This window comes from Geotrypetes seraphini, chromosome 1 (genome assembly GCF_902459505.1).
Source record: "Geotrypetes seraphini chromosome 1, aGeoSer1.1, whole genome shotgun sequence".
NCBI lineage: Eukaryota > Metazoa > Chordata > Amphibia > Gymnophiona > Dermophiidae > Geotrypetes > Geotrypetes seraphini.
The window spans coordinates 252124159-252139564 of NC_047084.1; the positions used below are offsets into that span (position 1 = coordinate 252124159).

General features: G+C 40.5%; 1 protein-coding gene across 4 annotated transcripts in view; it reads left to right on the forward strand.

The window, feature by feature from the left end:
- Positions 1–15406, forward strand: part of SLC2A9 (solute carrier family 2 member 9) — a 201470-nt gene that overhangs the window by 127911 nt on the left and 58153 nt on the right. For all 4 annotated transcript variants that reach the window (XR_004539921.1, XM_033949181.1, XM_033949198.1 and 1 more), the window contains exon 10: positions 2250–2351. Coding sequence is in view for 3 of the 4 variants with exons in the window: in XM_033949181.1 (XP_033805072.1) it covers positions 2250–2351 (102 nt within the window). In the remaining variant the exon portion in view is untranslated. The remainder of the gene's footprint in view (positions 1–2249; positions 2352–15406) is intronic.

Below are 15406 nucleotides of genomic sequence, written 5' to 3' on the forward strand. Positions count from 1 at the left end.
TTTCTGATTTCTGAGGCTTTTGCTATCCTTTTAATAAACAATATCAATATTTGGATGTGTGCAAGAAGAATTTGTATAAAAATATAGAGTACTGAGTAAAATACAGGTAATAAACAGTAGTTTAGATTAAACTGTGGGTATATTACCACTGAGCTCGATTTCTATTTTTGAGTAATTAGTTCTTAGGAATACAGAGGGGCATAATCGAAAGAAACGTCTAAGTCCGTTTTCATCCAAGTCGCAAGTCGTCCAAAGTAAAAAAAATAGCTTAGGACACATTTTTGAAAAATACGTCCAAATTTTTTTTCGTTTCAAAAATTATCTAACTATACATTCTGCTGATCTGATCGTCCAAGCCGCTAAATCATCCATCTTTATACCACATTTTCGTCCAACTTTTCATCCAAGTCAAAAACGCCTAGAACTAGCCCTGTTGGATGTGGGAGGGGTCTGCAAAGTGATGGACTGAACACCCAGACATGGCACCTAAACAGTGGTTTACCTTACAGGGCAATGCTGTGAACTTCACAAAAAGGGTGCCATGTCTTCATCTCACTACAGCTTCCTTATAGGACATGGTGAGCCTCCCAAACTACCTCCAGAATCCCCTAGATCCACTTTTCTACCACCCCAATAGTCCTTATGGCTGCAGGAGTCACTTATATGCTAGTAAAAAAGGGTTTTGGGGGTGTATAGGGGAGTGCACATGTTTCAGTATCAATGCAGTGATTACAGGGGCTTATGAGCATGGGTCCACCTCTCTATGGGTCCCTAACCCACCCCCAAGATGACTTAAGACGCCTCTGTGCAGCACGACTAGGCTTTCCTATGCCAGGCTGCCAGGTGATGATGTTCTGGAGACACAATTTTCAATTTGTGATTAATATTTTTATGGGGGTGGGGAGGTCGGTGATCAATTGGGGTAGTGTGTGGGGGTCTGTAGTTTGTGTCTGCAGTGCGTATCTGGTGACTTTAGGTGGGTTTTTGTGACTTAAACCATGTTCTAAAAGGTCTAAGTCACAACGTCCAAGTTCCGTCAATCCTGTGGTGTATAACTTTCGGTTATACATGCAGTACGACTAAGGCTAAGCCGGCCCACATCCCGCCCAACTCCCGCCCTCTACACTCCTCCTGAAATGCCCCATTTAACTGTGGTCGTTCAGCGGCACTATGAAGGCCTAAGTTGTTTAGAAATACGTCCAAAACCCATTTTTATTATCGGCACTTGGACGTATTTTGACAATGTTTGTCCAAGTGATGACTTAGCCCAGTTTTTGGACATTTTTCTCTTTCGATTATAAGCCCCATAATGTTTTTAGATCTGTGAGGGAAACCTAAAAATAAATAAATATTAGCAATGCATAGCATATCGCTAGTACATTACCTTACACCAATACCTTTCAGTTCTAGGTGGTTTATAACACGTAATCTTCATCAGAAAAGTCAGCAAACATTCCAGGCTACATCTCTACATCAAAAGTACCTGTGCTTAGACATCTCACTGTTGCAGTCTGGATAGTTACCAGTAGAAGGCAGTTTTAAAACCCTCTCACATCAGTAAGGAGTTAGAGGTAGACTGTCAAAGTTCACAGAGTAGGCAAATCAAGGCATTCTGGGGTCTACAAATACTATGGTTAGGTTGAAGCAGGATCTTTGCCAGTTAGAACTAATTTTCAACACTAATTTGCTATTTTGTTATGGCTGTACCTATACAAGAAACCATCAGATTTAAATCTAACTAGCTAAGTTTTAACTGAATTTTCATCCGCCATTTGTCTTTCTCCTTTAGTATAAGGTTTGAGTTTTACCAGTTAGAACCATGGCATTTGGTCAAAATATAGATAGCCTGAGTGTAATACAGTATTGCCTTGATAGTCAAGCAGTAGAACATCGCTTAGGGGCCCTTTTACTAAGCTATGGTAAGCACTAATGTGTGCTTACTGCTGCAAAAAAGGTTATTTTTTTAGCACTGGGGCAGATCGGGGACAGAGAGTAGGCGTGTTCTGCACTAATCAGTTTGCACAGCTACATTGCCATGCACTAATGCTGGAAATAGAAAAATCAACCATTTTACCCACACAGTAAAAATTACCTTAGCGCACAAGAATGACACACGTAGCATGCGCTAAGGCCACTTTTTACTGCAGCTTAATGAAAGGGCCTATGAATGAATAATTTGTTCCATACACGTTCCAGCTGAATAGATGTAGTTCTGTAATAACCTTTGGTTGCTTTTTTTTCTGTTCTAGGGCCTAACTATTGAACGGCTTGGACGTAAACCACTTCTTATTGGAGGATTTGGTTTCATGACATTGTTCTTTGGGATTCTAACAATATCTCTGACGTTACAGGTAGAGTATAATATTTACCGCTTTATTATTTTATTCCATGCATTGTCCATTGCCACGCATTCTGCCTGAGTTTGATTATTTGGGGGTTTAGTTGTTAAGGTTATGGTAACATTTTATCAGGGAAGTGACTAACCTGCAGTAGTTTAGTTCTACAAGTAACTCACTCCCACAACCTTGCAAGCAGCAAAATTAGTATCCCAGAAGCATTGTACCTCAAAGCCAAGGCCCAGTGTTACTGCACTGAAAAGGTCTTTACCACGTTAAGACTAATCACAATTAGCACATATACACATAAGCTTAAATTCTATAAAGTCCGCCTAAAGTTAGGTGCCTACATCAGTGTGCCTAGCTGATATTGGCACTAACTTAATTGATTCATAGGCCAAATTGGCACTGATAATTGGCAATTAATACATCATAATTGGCAATTAATTGGAGTTAATTGAATGTTAGGCACACAACCTGGTAGGCACAGGAGGATTGCGAACATCTGCAACTTGACATAAACACGCTCGAGAAATGGGCCGCAACATGGCAGATGAGGTTCAACGTGGATAAGTGTAAGGTGATGCATGTCGATTACAAAACTCTTATACACGAATACAGGATGTCCGGGGCGGTACTTGGAGAGACCCCCTAGGAAAGAGACTTGGGAGAACTGGTCGAAAAGTTGATGAAGCCGTCCGCGCAATGCGCGACGGCAATGGCAAAAAGGATGAACAGAATGCTGGGAATGATTAAGGAGGGGATCACGAACAGATTAGAGAAGGTTATCTTGCTGCTGTACCATCACCTGGAGTACTGCATCCAGCACTGGTCGCCGTATATGAAGAAGGACACGGTACTACTCGAAAGTGTCCAGAGAAGAGCGACTAAGATGGTTAAGGGGCTGGAGGAGTTGCCGTACAGTGAGAGATTGGAGAAACTGGGCCTCTTCTCCCTCGAACAGAGGAGATTGAGAGGGGACATGATCGAAACATTCAAGGTACTGAAGGGGATAGACTTAGTAGATAAGGACAGGTTGTTCACCCTCTCCAAGGTAGGGAGAACGAGAGGGCACTCTCTAAAATTGAAAGGGGATAGATTCCATACAAATGGAAGGAAGTTCTTCTTCACCCAGAGTGTGGTGGAAAACTGGAATGCTCTTCCAGAGGCTGTTATAGGGGAAAAGACTCTCCAGGGATTTAAGACAAAGTTGGACCAGTTCCTGTTGAACTGGAACGTATGCAGGTAGGGCTGGTCTCAGGGCACTGGTCTTTGACCTGGGGGGCCACCGTGGGAGTGGACTGCTGGGCACGATGGACTACTGGTCTGACCCAGCTTAGCACCACTGGTCTGACCACTGGTCTGACCCAGTTTAGCACCGCACTAGTCAGTGCTGATTTTTTAGGTGACATATATAGAAACGGGCCTTTAATGACTTCTCTTGAGAAGTGCACAGCGCTAACTGCACAAAAGACACTTAGAGGTTCTTTTACTAAGTTATGGTAAGTTAGACACCCATGATTAGGGCACCAAGTGGCGCCTAACCTAGACGCTGTTTATAGAATCTAGACTATAGTGCACAGGCACCATGTTATATGCGCTATCACTGCATGTAGTGTGGTGTGGTCCTACTGGAAAGTAAATAATAAAAAAAAAACTGGTGTGGTAGCACAACCCTACCTCCAATATCTCACCCCCCCCCAATCTGATCCACACCCCCAGTCAAGATCCCATATTCCTCATCTTCCCCGATCCAATCGTCCCAGTCACAATACCAAAACCCATCCTTGATCATAATCTTGAACCTCTCAATAACCCAATCAGAACCCTGACACTTCCCAATTAGAACTTCAGAACCCCCAATACCCTGATACAACAACCCTGCCCAATAGGAAAATGCCACCCCCAAAAAATCCTACCCTTCCCCTATCCCCAATTCCATGGGACCTACCCAGTGCCTGTATTGTTCAAGGGATCCCTGGCAACAGTGGTTACTCTCCACTGCCAGCTGAATCAGTGCCATCATCAAGAATGACACCTCTGCCCTCTAGTGATTATCTTACTTTTAGGGGTCATCTATCCATTTAAGGATAACTGCTGCTAATGAAACCTCCCTACACTAACAATGTAGACCCCAAGTGTGGGTGGGGGTGTCAGGGAATGGAAGGAAGGAGAAGGTTCTGGGGGTACAGAGTTTTCCTTATGGGGGCAGGGATGTTGTGTCAAAGAGTTTTGTAATTCTGTTCAGGGGAGTCAGGGGTGAAGGATGTTAAGGAAAAAGCAAGGGGGGGCAGCAATCCTGGGGGAGGGGTCCAGGGGATGGAGGGAGGTTCAGTGGAGTATCCGGTAGCAGGAGGAAGTGGGCATCCCTCCTGACTTTTTTTAGGGGGAATGGTTCAGGGGGTAGCATCTGGTGCAGGGAGGTCTCCATTGGCAAAAGGGAATGGGTATCCCTCCTGCCAATTTTTTCTCATGCGGGGGGGGGGGGGGGGAGCAACAAGGAAGAAGGGATTGGGTTTTCCTCATGCCGATTTTCACTGGTGTGGAGGGAGGGGAGGTTCGGTCTCCGGTGCTGATTCATCGGGGGGGATGTCAAGGGCTGCCATTGGAAGGGGGTTCTTTTTTTTTTTTTTTTTTTAATGAGGCACATACAGAGAATCTGTGCCCATTAAAAGAAAAAAAAGTTTCCTACCCCAAACATCCAATTGGCAGGACATTTCCCCTCCCTCTCAGCTGTTCAGGCTTTCCCTACCTGTTCTGTGTATGTGTGAGAGTCACTCTCACAGTGATCACTCAGACAGGAGAGACATGAATTACGACAAACCTCCACATGAATCATTTGCATGCAAAATTTTTAGTGCATCAATAGCTCTTTTAGAATCTGCCAAAAATTGGATCGGAGTAGACCCACATGGTCTTACCGATCCTGTTTAGTGCATTTAGCTCCTAGAAAAGAATAAAGCAACACTAACAGCATGAATGTCCCCCAATTCTTCTGATTGTAAGGCAAATAATTACAAATGTGAAGTTTTGAAGAGGAGTGAGCTCATTTGAGGGGAGAATAAAGAAGTATCTGAGTATCTCCTAGGCAGGTTTGTCTCAGAGAATTTGACTGCAGGAGCCTGCTTTCTGTCACACTGCCAGAAAGATCACATGAAAGGACTCGGTGGCCTACTTTAAAATGGTAACTGAAATATAGCCTAAAGGATTAGTTTTTTTAGGTGGGATCAGCAGGATCAGATCAGAAGGAAATAAGGAACAGAGCAAACATCACAACTAGTTTTTATAGCAGTCCAAAATATAGCTTCTGAGAGAATGGAAACAAAATCCTTTGGATTCTATATAAGGGATAAGGGACTTCTATACTGCTCTTTTGTAGTTACACAACCACGTTCAAAGTGGTTTTATATACAGGTACTTCAAGCATTTTTCCTATCTGTTCTGGTGGGCTCACAATCTATCTAATGTACCTGGGGTAGTGGATGATTAAGTGACTTGCCCAGGATTACAAGGAGCAGTGCAGGGTTTGAACCCCAAACCTCAGGGTGCTGAGGTTGTATCTCTAACCACTGCACCGCACTCTTCCCCTATATTGTGCTCAGACTCAGACATGAGCTCTGATATTTGAGTGCTGATCCAAGAAGTGTGCCCAACTGAATTGGCTACTGAGCCAGTTAGGTACCAATAATTGGGTGCTAATTATCAGCTCATTGACATTAATTTCAATTTGTGTGTACATCTTGCCATTCATTGCTCTATAACATTATGTGCCCCCAAACCCATAGCCGGGAACCCCCAAAAGGGGCATGGCCATGGGAGATACATGGGTGGGCCAGAGGCATTCCTAAAATTTGCATGCAGTGTTATGGAATACCGGGGATATGCACCCAAATTGGGTGCCAGGAATTATACCTGGTTTCAGCAGGCTTAAGTCCTGGCACTCAAATTTGGGTGCTGAAGTTGGCACTCAGTGCTAATTCTACTGTATAATGGGCACTCATAAGAACATAAGAATAGCCTTACTGGGTCAGACCAATGGTCCATCAAGCCCAGTAGCCCATTCAAATGGTGGCCAATCCAGGCCAAAACTCAAGGAGTAGCAATATTCCATCCTACCAATTCAGGGCAAGCAGTGGCTTTCCCCTTGTCTTTCTTGATAACAGACTATGGACTTTTCCTCCAGGAAATTGTCCAAATCCAGTCACGCTCTCCTCTCTTACCACAACCTCTGGCAATGCTTTCCAGAGCTTAACTATTCTCTGAGTAAAAAACAAATTTCCTCCTATTGGTTTTAAAAGTACATATTTCCCTGTAACACTCATCATATGTAAGAGAGAAAGAAGTATGTCAAAATACATTTGTTCAGATGTGTTTATCATTTCCCAAAAGGTTTAGGTGCCCTGGAGGAACCTATTTGGTAAAGGAACGTAGAAACCTACTTTCATTTATAGAATATTAGCCTAACGAATATATATGCTTAACATTTAGACACAAGACAAAAATCGCCCCAGGAATATCACAAAAACTACATTTTTTAATGGGCTTCAGCAGTGTCACTTAGAGCTCAGATACTTTCACAGCTCTAAGCTTTACACATCTACTTCATCATTAGCCCTTTTTAAAAGTAACTTTTAAATAAATCTCTCATTTTTTTAAACATATAATCACAATTTTTTGTATGCAATCTCTATTATTTATGCATCATTTATCTCAGATCTTAAACTGTCCATATGGTCAGGGGCTGTAAAGCTTAGAGCTGTGAAAGTGTTTGAGCCCAAGCACAGTACAGGGTAAAGCTTTGGATTCTTGCCCAGAAATAGCTAAGAAGAAAAAATTTAAAAATTTAAATTGAATCAGGTTGGGCAGACTGGATGGACCATTCGGGTCTTTATCTGCCGTCATCATCTACTATGACTTGGTGAAGCCTTCGAACCAGTAATACAAGTTGCCTCAGATACTTATGGCATCTAGACAGCTTAGTAGTATGTTTGTGGTCTACTAGGTAAAAGTAAAATGTACAACTCAGGCCAATGAGAGGACTAGTGCATGATTTCCCAAACGGAGCACGTAGTTGAAGTAGTCCACAATGGAGGCTGTGTCAGTGCCGTAGTGGGTACGGAATCTTGAATGATATTTGTGCAATATTGAGAATTTCTAGGTAATGTGTTAGATCTGTGTTGATCAACCCTTTCATCAGTATGAGAAAGAGGAGAATGTTGGCTACAGGTCTGTAATTGGTGATGGTCGATATGGGATTGTATGGTTTTCACGATGTGTGTGATTAGGATGTGTCCGATGTTCGAAATTCAACGGTAGACAGTAAGAGAGTGATCCAAAAGTATTGCCTTGAAGGAGGTGGGGGCTGAATTCATGGCGGACAATAGTCGAGCACGGGATGTGGTCAAGGTGGTCCATCTCAATGAGGGTGTTAATTAATCTGAAGAGTTCTTTGCTATTAGTTTTGAAGATCCTATTTTGTTAAAGCAGAGGGTACGCTGTTCTTTGGTACTCATTTATCCTAGATCTCCATATTGCATTATCCTTTTCGTTCTTTGTTTCGTTCTAGTTCTTTCTAGTTGAGGTGACTTTTGTTTTAGGGTTGTTAATTCCATGTCATAACAGTCGTCTTTTATAATTCTGTGGGATTTGGAGAAGGCCGGAAGCCTGCGATTGGGATTGTACTTTCTACATTGTATTGTTCAGTCGGGGTGTATTGTTCCATAGGTTCTGAAGGTTAGCCATCAGATGGTCCAACCAGATGGCGTCAGTCCAGTCACTGTGAAAGGTTGGCTTTGGAACGCCCTAGAACATTGGATCTTAGGCCCATCACATTTAGTTTATACGTCATTACTGAGATTATGCATCTTCCAAATTTGGCCTTTTCGTAAGACTTCAGGGGAGCTTAGTGTTGGCGGGGAAAGAAGGAAATTCCCATGTTTGTCATCTTTTTTGATGTCATGGTGATTTGATGTCATCCAGGTCTAGGGGGATAGAGTTCAACTGAGTCTAAATTATATGTCATTATACTCCTCATGACACCTTGGGTCTTTGGCTTCATTGCATTTCAGGCAATTCAGGTCTCACCCATGTTCTCATCTGACGCTAGAGCTATAGCTAACATCAAGTTGAATTAGTATGTTGCATTTTTTAGTTCACCCATTCTTACCATATACAGATGAGGATCTGACTAGCGGGATTGACTGCCGATTATGATTTAACGGGGAACATCACTTGCATCATACATCATGTCTTACATGTGTCATGTCTGAACAGTTGCCTTGCATGGTTTTCCTTTATTCATCCTCAACGTAAGCCCGCGGAAAAGGTAAGGGTCCATTATTTAGGAGCATCTTGGAGGTAAGAACGAGCGTCTCTGAGGTGAGGGGTTCAGGCAATTGGGGGCGCCCTCAGTGGAGGGTGTTGATTTGAGTGTGGATATACTATAAGTACTGGTCTTCAGGGCCAAAATGTGTAGTGGAGGCCACAGCCATATGCCTGGTGGGGACCCGATATAAGCGAGGTTTCGCTATCTCGGGTTGTGGCAGAAATAATCATAGTGGGGTCATAGGCACAGAATACAGATATGAAAGAACACTGCATTACAGTTGTTGATGCCAAATGATGTGGCGACATATAGCCTTGCAGAAGTAAGTGAGGTAAGCACTCAGAGGCTTGCTTATCTCCCGGCTTGGACGGCAGGGAGGCCGTGTGACATAACTTCTACAACCGACAGGTGGATTGCCCCTCCTTAAACGGGAGGGGGAGATGTTGGGGCAGCTTGAACGGCTCTCCCACGAGAACAACGGTGGCCCAGCCAGAGATGCTGGGCAGAACACGGATCAGTTGACGGGTGTAAGGACTGAGATGCAGCAATATGATGTGCCTATAAAATGTTCAGGTGAATGAATATGATGATATACATTGGCATCTAAATTGTGCATGGTTATAGTTTTGGTATGTTGGTATTTGCTGTTTGTAGATGATGTTGTAGGGCATTTATGGCTGCGGCCATTAATAAATCTACATATTGTCGAAGACAAGTGTGTCTGTGTAATACTTGCAAGGTATTAAGAGTTGGATAGGAGGCAACAAGTGTCGAGTGCCAATTTTGTTGCTTTAGTATCTTTGCAAAAACCAATTGCGGCGGGTGGGGTAAATTTTCCAAATTTCTACAGATACCATCAAGCTTTTATTACGCGGCAGGGTATGTATTGGATCCTTCCTGAAGTCTTGGAACATCACCCGGATTGGCTTTATTTAGAATGGCAACTCCTGTCCCCATTATGATTGTGTCATATTTTAAGTATCAAGTTACCTAGGATTTATAAGGACAATAGAATTTTATTCTCCACATGGCAAACATTACAATATCTGAATAATTTATCATCTGAACCAATACAACAGTCCACATGTCAATCCCTGTGGTTGAACTCCAAGATTCAAATTAGCGAGTCTAAGATCCTCTGGAAGCATTGGCTGCAGGCGGGTATACGTACATTAGATGATGTTTTATCAAATGGGAAAATGCTTGAGTTTTCACGACTGCAACAGACATTCGGCCTTTCAAATTCTCAAGTATTTAAGTGGTTGCAGTTGAAGCAGGCCATTCAGAGGGGGTTCCCTGATTGGCGAAATTTAAAAACTCAGTATAGTTTGCTGGGTCTGTGCTTCCAGACAGATTTGCTGGGGCATCAGGCAGCCAAGTGGTATAAATTAATATCTGAATCTTTAAATAAAAATCCAAAAATTAGTCTTAAAGACATTTGGAGCATTGAGATAAAGAAACAGATTTCTTCTACTCAGTGGCCATGAATTTGATCTTGGAGGATGAGATGTACAGCGTTAGCATCAATGAGACAAACTTGTTTTTTTTTTATTGAATAGGACTTTTTGGACCCCGGTTCGTTTGCATAAGTTAGATAGTTCTAAATCTAACAAATGCTGGCACTGTCATCTCGATATAGGGACATTGGATCATCTGTTGTTCTATTGTTCTCTTGTTCTATTGGAAATCGATATGGGGACCTATTAATACCACATTGGATTCATCGATTCCACTGACATATGATAAACCCCCTCTAGACTGATATAAAAATCGACTACTCCTTGTCATGACAGGGGTAGCTATGCAGATGATTACTCGCAATTGGAAAAATTATGATTGCCTTTGTTTTCCTTTTTGGTGGGCAAATATGAGAAAATGTATGCTGATTTGTTGGGACATAGTAATTTATTCAAGCTGGTTTGGAGACAATTGACATCTTTTATTACCATGTTATAATTGTCTTTATCTTCAATGTTTGAGGATCTGCATACACATCCAGGGCGAGAGGGAGGGAGGCAGGGAGGGGGGATGGATATCTCTTTGATTCATTTAATCTTTGATTGAATATATTGGAAGAGATAGGGGAGGATATATTCTTATGTATGGTTATTGAATGAACATAAGTGCTTACTTTATGATTCATATTTATATACTGTTCTGCACTTTTTGTCATCTTTGAAAATTAATAAAGAATTATAAAAAAAAATGAGATTTATAAAAAAAAGACATTATAAGGATGACATGCAAATTTAAGAATGTAAATAAAATGGGCAACAAAACAGTAAATAGAAAATGAATGACATACTTATTAAACCATGTCACATCAATGGATAAAACACATCTAAAACAAAAAGCAAATATCATAGTAAAAGGTATGCAGAGCTTAAAAACATACATTATAAACATACAGAAATAATATAGAACAAAAAGGCATTGATATAGTACCATGGCATGTGCATGCCCACCTTAGAAAACCTTATTTTAAAAATGCAGAAAGAAAGACAACAATGGATAAAACATATTTAAAACACTAACAAAGACCAGGGAAAAAGGTTGTGCAGAGTTTAAAATCATCGAGCCAAATGCAATATCTTTAAATAAACCCATAGATTGTACAAAAAGGATTGCAGAAGAGTGAAAAACAGAATTATAAATGTAGGAGGGAAACCGAAGCATAAATGAAGTGTTGCCGTAATTAGAGGAACACAAACCAAAGAGAAACTAAAGATATAAAGATGAAACAAGAACTAAAATGGAGGGAAAGTGAATGCGTGAAAAACCGGGAAAGCAAATACAGATAAAGGCAAAACTTAAAGTGCCTGATGCTGACGCTTTCAAAAATAATAATAATAATAACTTTATTTTTATATACTACAATACCACAAACAGTTCAGGGTGGTTTACAGAGGAAGAGACTGTATACAGACAGCAACATTACAAAAAATATTCAAAATTACATTCACACGTTAAGATTAATGACATTTATCTGGAGGTATTTTAAAGATACATCAAGGCAGGAACGGGGTCAGAGAAATTTATCAGAGAGAGGTTTTAATTGGCTTCCTGAAAGTTTGATAGGAAAGTGTGTTTGAAATAAAGTTGGTTAAACATTTATTCCATTTGCCTGCTTGGAATGATAATGTTCTATCAAGGAATCTCTTGTATATGTAGCCATATAGGGATGGAAAAGTGAACAAAGAAAGAACAAACAAGGAACAAAAAACAATAAGAATGCAGTCAGCGCCCAAAGCGATTTAGAAATGAAAGAAGAAAAACAGTAACATACCTTTAGAAAATGTTGCCAAGCAAACAAAATTGCTTGTGTATATATACTTCAACATTAGACCTCAGAAACACCACTCCACCGCTCAAAGGAAAAGATTTTTTTCTCTGCGGCAAACTTTGTGTTAAATCCTCAATGGTCTGTGTTGTACTTTTTTGTTATATCTAACTTCTCTCATCTTAAGACTTAAGATTAATTCAAATAACTTTAAATCTCATTTATTCAAGTATTTGTTTGACTTTTACTTATCTCAATGGTTGTTTGCCGTTAGTTTTTACTTGCGACCTGAGAGGTTGGATCCAACATGTTTCGCAACAGCTTCATCAAGGCATAACTCAGCCAAGCAGAATATCTAGATGCACGTAGTCAAGACATACTGGGGATCACATCTTCCTTCCCTGGACCTCCTTAATCTAACTCTGGCCTTGTCTTATATACTTCCTCCCTTGTATCTAACTCGGGCAGCAGGGAAGCACTAAATACACAGAACTATCCACGTTTCCAAGTTTATTTACATTTTAATATACCGACCATCTTCGTGTATCTGGCCCATTTACAAAGCTAAAAACATTAAAATAAATTTAAGAAGGGGGGTAAAAAGAAAAGGTTGGACATTGAATAGACAAATACGATGACATATGCAAGTTTGAGGGAGAGGGGGGGAAGGGAAGTTTGTAATTACATCATTAAAAATAAATGAGGGGAAGAGGGGGGAGGAAAAGACACAAGACAAGGCGATCGCTTCTTAAAAGCGGTTTGTGTTATATACTACGCTATGGTATGCGTCTTGGAATAAGAAAGTTTTTTGTTTAGTTTTGAATTTATCAAGTGAATTTTCTTGACGAAGCTGAGATGGCATGGCATGGCATTCCATAGAGATGGAGCTGTAACAGAGAAATTAGTGTTTCTAGTGTAATAAAATTCCTTGATGGGGGGGGGGGATAGCTGATCTGAAGGTCCGTGGAGAAGAGTAAGGGATGATGAGTTTATCAAGAAAAGCTGGTAAACACATATATAATATGTAATGGGGGAAGGTCCTCCGTTTTCACAGCTCATATCTGAAAAGAAGCAGAGTTGTCACTCAAGAAACCCACAAGAGTAAATATTGTGAAACATCCCCGGACCCATCCCGTGGATTAACTGCCTCTTTTACATAGCCGTGCGGCAACAGCCCCGAAGCCCTTTAAATCTCTATGGGCTTCGGGGCCGTTAGTGCAGTGCAGCTGCTAGCGCGGCTTTGTAAAAGAGGCCCTAAGTGAATTACATGTGATTTTACATAATCATAAAGTGCAATAAATCAAAAAGTATTTTTGTATCGCTGCTGTCCAATCAGAAAAGTCAGCATCCAAATAAATGGATTAAATATCACCACAAAAACAGTGTAAAGCAGGGGTGTCCAACCTGCGGCCCCATGAAGTATTTTGTGCAGCCCCCGGGTGTTTACCATCTTGCCGGCTCCCTCCTCTGTCTTGCTGCAGCATTTGCGCATTTGTGCAGCCCGAGAAACATTTTTTTGGGCCAGTGCGGCCCAGGGAAGCCAAAAGGTTAGAAACCCCTAGTGTAAAGCATGAAACAACTTACTGGAGAAAATAAAAATATTCAATGCAGTACTTATCTTAGAGAAATAAAAATCAGTGCCCATCAACCACTCTGCAGTTAATAAAATCTGGGGCTCCGTTTCGAAGGAAAAACCTTCTTTGGGAACTTCGGCACTGCTTTGAGGTAAGGATATATTCCAGCAATCTGTGAGATGGTAAGCAATTTGAAAAATGTGGGCAACGCCTTCTATATTAACTACAGTGTCAAGCAATGCGATTACATCATCCAGAGAGGATTGTAAAGGAGGAATTAATTCAAAGAAACAAAAGGACTCACGAGGGAAAATTGAAAGATCAAATCCATGATTGAATAGAGCAATTAAATAGCACAATTCCATTCTATGTAATCATTTAAACCCCGGGGAACAACAGTTTGGAATTCGAAAATCCAAAACTGTTCCTGGAGTGCCAGATGCATATTCTTTTCCTATTGGGTTCTTTATTGTTAAAATCATTTAATATTTCCTGGCAGCTGCTTTCCTGGGTCCACCACTCCCATGTTGCTTCCCCCTTGGGAGAGGCTATGGAACTTAAAGTGGCTCTGATACTGTGAGGGAGTATCCAGCAGAGTCCTATAGACTCCTTCAGTTTGAGTATCTTGCCAAGTGTAATATCATAGTTAAATATAGGTACATAATTACATCCTTACTTGTTAGGTTGCAACTTCACAACTTTGCTTCCATTCTTGCTGGTTTCTACATTTGTAGTGTACATTTGTAGTGTACTCGTATACTGTTTCTCATTTATCTTTTTGAGTTATTTTGCATTGTACCCTGATTTGTATGTGTTTCTGTTGGTTTTATTTGTTCTTTTTCTTGGTAAAAAATCTTAATAAAAGGTTTGTGAATGTAAACATTTGAATGCATAATCAGTATGTAAAGGTTAGCATTTGTTTTTCATGGACAAATTTCTATGCTACTGTGACAAATTTATTTTTTGTTGCGGTTATGCCTGGTGGCTACAGTGAAAAGAATGGTAGTTCGGAAGATTAATCATAAAAGAACGATTCCTTTGATTCATCAATAGGAGTCAACCTTGCTCAAGGTGAAGGAATTATTTTATCCATGGTAGCCATGGTTACTTTCTGACATTTACTTTTGATTTCATTGCTCAGACACAGACATTCTATTGGTCTAGCAAAACAGTGGCATTTCAATTAGGCCTTTGGAGTCTTAAAAAATAAAAAGCAACTCTGGTACATTACCTTCCCCTACCAACCAGTACAATAACTTTATTGACAAAGCTTTGAAATGGAAACAAACAACCAAACCAACCTTGACTATACGTTCATTTGTGAGATAGAAAAATGGGAAGTGGGAAGGGCACAGGTTTGTTACAAAGGAACTGTAGCTAACAAGATAATCTGAGCCTGTGGATCCAATGTGAATGGCTGTTGCAGGAGCAAGGAAGTCAGAAACGGTGATCTGCCTAAACGAAAAAAGCTCCTAGACATTTTAGAAAACAACACAAAGTTTATTTTATTTATTTATTTTTAATGCTAAGCAGCTGACAATAAAAACATACATAAAAGAAGACAAAACAACTAGCACAAGCATTCAGGCTAAAAATGTACATCACAATAAATCCTTTGTAGTGATATTAACCACCCAAATCCTACTATTTAACTTTAAAGATATCACAAATATAAAAAAGTTTGATAAAGAAATCCCCATCATGGAAAGCCTCAACTTGTATTAACAAAAGCTTACAAAAACTTAAGTGTCTTAAATAGTTTTTAAATTGCTGAAAAGTGGTACATAAATGAATATAGCTTTACAAATAGCACCTTGGAGGTCATTTTAGAAAACTTGTATGGTATTTTCATGTGTGATGGCATTCATATATAAAACCAGTTTTATAATGC